At 43.2% G+C, this 3,345-nt stretch overlaps 1 protein-coding gene across 1 annotated transcript in view; it reads left to right on the plus strand.

Annotated features, from left to right (window-relative positions):
* Positions 1-293: 293 nt before the first annotated feature.
* LOC138945576 (zwei Ig domain protein zig-8-like) overlaps positions 294-3,345 on the plus strand; it is a 128,220-nt gene continuing 125,168 nt past the window's right edge. The window contains exon 1 of the mRNA XM_070317054.1: positions 294-381. Within this exon, the coding sequence (XP_070173155.1) occupies positions 294-381 (88 nt within the window). The remainder of the gene's footprint in view (positions 382-3,345) is intronic.

The following is a 3,345-nucleotide window of genomic DNA, read 5'->3' on the forward strand; positions in this document are numbered from 1 at the left end:
AATTTGTTCCAATGATGTTGGTGACAAAATCCAACAGTAACAACATGGAATGTTGCAGCCATTGTTCAATCATATCAGTCTGTATTCAATTTGTTTAAATCCAAAATTGAAAGTGTCGAGATAGTCAACGATTGCTTCGCATTTGATTTGTACCTAACTATTCAGGCACGTGAAACGCAAACGTTTGTTTGCGCTATTTTGGAATTGACTCTTCATAGTCATGACGTTGAACTGTGATCAAGACACTCGTGGGCTTGTACGCGTGACAACGTGCTTGGATTACTGGTGACACCATGGTGTGGGTTCGAATCCCGTGGCACGACTGGAGAGCGTGGATTAACTGCAGCCTGCCGTATCTCCTTCTCATAATGGATCTCATTGGTAAGTTCGTTTTTTGACTTTCTCGTAATTGTCTTGTTTGTTGATATAAATTAAGGTGTTTTTGTGTGTGTGTGTTTGTGTGTGTGTGTGTGTGTGTGTGTGTGTGTGTGTGTGTGTGTGTGTGTGTGTGTGTTTTATTTATTATCTTTTTTTTGGGGGGGGGTTGGGGGTGGGGTGGGGGGGGGGGGGGGGTGGTGGGGGGGGGGGGGGGTGGGGGCGGGGAAGAAAGCAGGCGTATTCAGGGGTCGGTTTACTCTGCCGAAATGTGTATGTGCGTGCGTGTGCGCGAGCCAATGCATACGCGCGTGCGAGTGTGTGTATGTGTTAGTGTGTGTGTGTGTGTGTGTGTGTGTGTGTGTGTGTGCGTGCGTGTGTGCGTGCGTGCGTGCGTGCATGTGTGTGTGTGTGTGTATGTTTATACATATTAGAAGTGTGTCTGCGTCTGTCTGTCTGTCATTGTGTTACACCATTCACAAGTCTTTCATGTGATTTGGATCTCTCAAAATATTCGCTTCCTCTGGACATACATGCATTCGTTACCTTTGTTGATAGAAGTTCAAATCCCTATTACGCCCTAATTTATCTCAGTTCATCTCTTGTGCTGGCATCGCCCGTTTGTTTTCCATGGCGTCTCTAGTTGATGCGTAATATATTCCCTCTATTTTTGTAAACACGACGGCCATTCCTTTTGTATCAGCCAATCTTAGTCGGACGTTATAATGCGCTGTTTGTTGTTGATGTCTCATTGTTGTTGTGTCATCTTATCTCGTCTTATTTCCTGTACCCATGGTTTGACAAATTGATGTTTTGAGTTGCATTGACTGTTGAAACAAGCGTTGCCGCGATGATGAGATAATCTTGCAACACGCATTTATGACTGTGGGTGCAGATGTTTTTGTGTGCACGCGGCGCGTGTTGTACGTGCCATTCTTCCCCATTATCTCTGCTGATACTTTTGTTTAAACGAAGCAACTGTTGTAAACTTGATGTCTCTCTTCAGGTTATCGGTAAAGACAACATTTCAAGTGTGAATTAAGCTACACCACCTCTTTCCCACGTCGCCTTCTTTAAGGCTGTCCTCAATTGAAAGGTGAAGTCTTTTTATCGAACATTCAGTGTCGAAGCTTCGTGTAACCAGCTCTTCTCGCAATTTATTTAAGGCTCGATGGTCAATCTACATCAACTTAGGGATGTATTCTTTATAAATTCATTCTCTCATTAGTTGATACACGCCTATCACAAGTGGATAATATTTCCTCTTCAGTTAAAAAAAACCCACCTCAACAACCGGAGAATGACCGCCTATATATACCCGGAGATTTTAATTCAACCTTCTTGTCTAGTATAAATGTCATCTTATGCATTTTCTCTCAGCTGAAGGTAAGACTAAACACTGCTGCGTATATATGTACGAGCAATGTTGTCTGTACAGTCTTGTCTGACTCACAATTGATATTAACACCTTCACGGAACAACAGCTGTTGTGTCTTCGCGTCTATCATCACAAAACATGTTATTTAAAGGCGAAGCTGCGTAAGACAACCGGGGCTGCTGTCAAAACAAAGCCCATTTACGATGAAACAATTATGCGAGTAAATCTGTACTTGAGCCACTCGAGAGGTTGCAGAAAGTAGCGTCAAGTAAGAAAAAGACAAGAACAAAACAAAACAAAAACAAAAATCAATTGCGCGCACACTGACACGCAAATCCCACTGACACAAACACATTTAGCGACGAACGATTGCATGCCCAAGCGTCTCAAACATTTGGATTCGTTTGTTGTTTTCTTTCTGCAGAACGCTGTAGAACAAGTCACGTTCATTTACGAGTTCATTTGCAAGTGAGTGGAAAATGGTTTTGACAATGAACGGGACTGGCGTGGTAGAAACAACAACGCCCGTTTCGCATCCACTGAGGGAGCAGAGAGAGGGGGGGAACAACTCAGGTCTTGGAAGTAGAGCCAAGTTGATTATCTGACAGTTATTGTTGGAGATGAAAGAGATAGGAACCGGCGTGTAGATAATTGAGAGCAAAACAATACGGATGCGTCTGTCGTCGTCGGTAAGCTATGTTCAAAACTGGGATTGCTGTGTTGCGCTGTTTGATGCACGCAACAGGTCGTGCGCGTCGCCATAGACTCCCCCTCCTTTTCGGTGCCTTCCCACCCCCGTCGCTACCAGGCCCTCTCCCAATCCCTCCAACCCCCTTCCCTCCACCCCAACCCCTTACTCCCGTCTTCTTCTTCTTTATCATCCTGTTTCCTCTTGTTCTTGTTCTTGTTCTTGTTCTTGTTCTTGTTCTTGTTCTTGTTCTTGTTCTTGTTCTTCTTCTTCTTCTTTTTCTTCCGATTGCACATCCTCTCTCTGTTATTTGTGTTTTACGTCTAGTCTTGACTCTTCTCCCTTAATTGCGTTTTGATGTTTGTGCAGTTTAAATTTTGGCCAGATCAGTTGAGTCATGCTGTCTCTTGTAATTACCTCTTGAAAGGGAAGTGAAACGCAGGCGGCACATTCCCTTGGTTCTAAATATATCTATCTAACAGGCAAACTGTGTCTGCTTCAATTACTATCAGTGCCTTTTTATTATCTTCACTTTCATTGCGTTTCTCTGACTTTCAGTGTCTTTGATTTTTGTCTTGGTTTCTGTGACTCTGTGTCTTTTTCTTTTTTTGTCAGACCCACACTTTCTTTCTCTGTCGCCATATTATGTCTGTTTTTTTAAAATGTATCTCTTTCTCCAAGTTTGTTGCTTGAGTTGTGCATTTACGACGAAACCCCACGCATCTTCGTGCATTTTAGTGGGTTATGTCAGTGTTTTGGTGTGTTTTTGGATGTTTGTTTGTTCTTAATGCTGCTCTTCAAGTCTTGTCTGTGTTCAAAATGTGTTGTTGTTGATGTCTTGGTAGAACAGAGAACGAGACGGAGAAGGGGGATTTGTGGTTGGGAGGAATGAGTAGGTGGTGGT

Source organism: Littorina saxatilis, linkage group LG1 (genome assembly GCF_037325665.1).
Source record: "Littorina saxatilis isolate snail1 linkage group LG1, US_GU_Lsax_2.0, whole genome shotgun sequence".
Classification (NCBI taxonomy): domain Eukaryota; kingdom Metazoa; phylum Mollusca; class Gastropoda; order Littorinimorpha; family Littorinidae; genus Littorina; species Littorina saxatilis.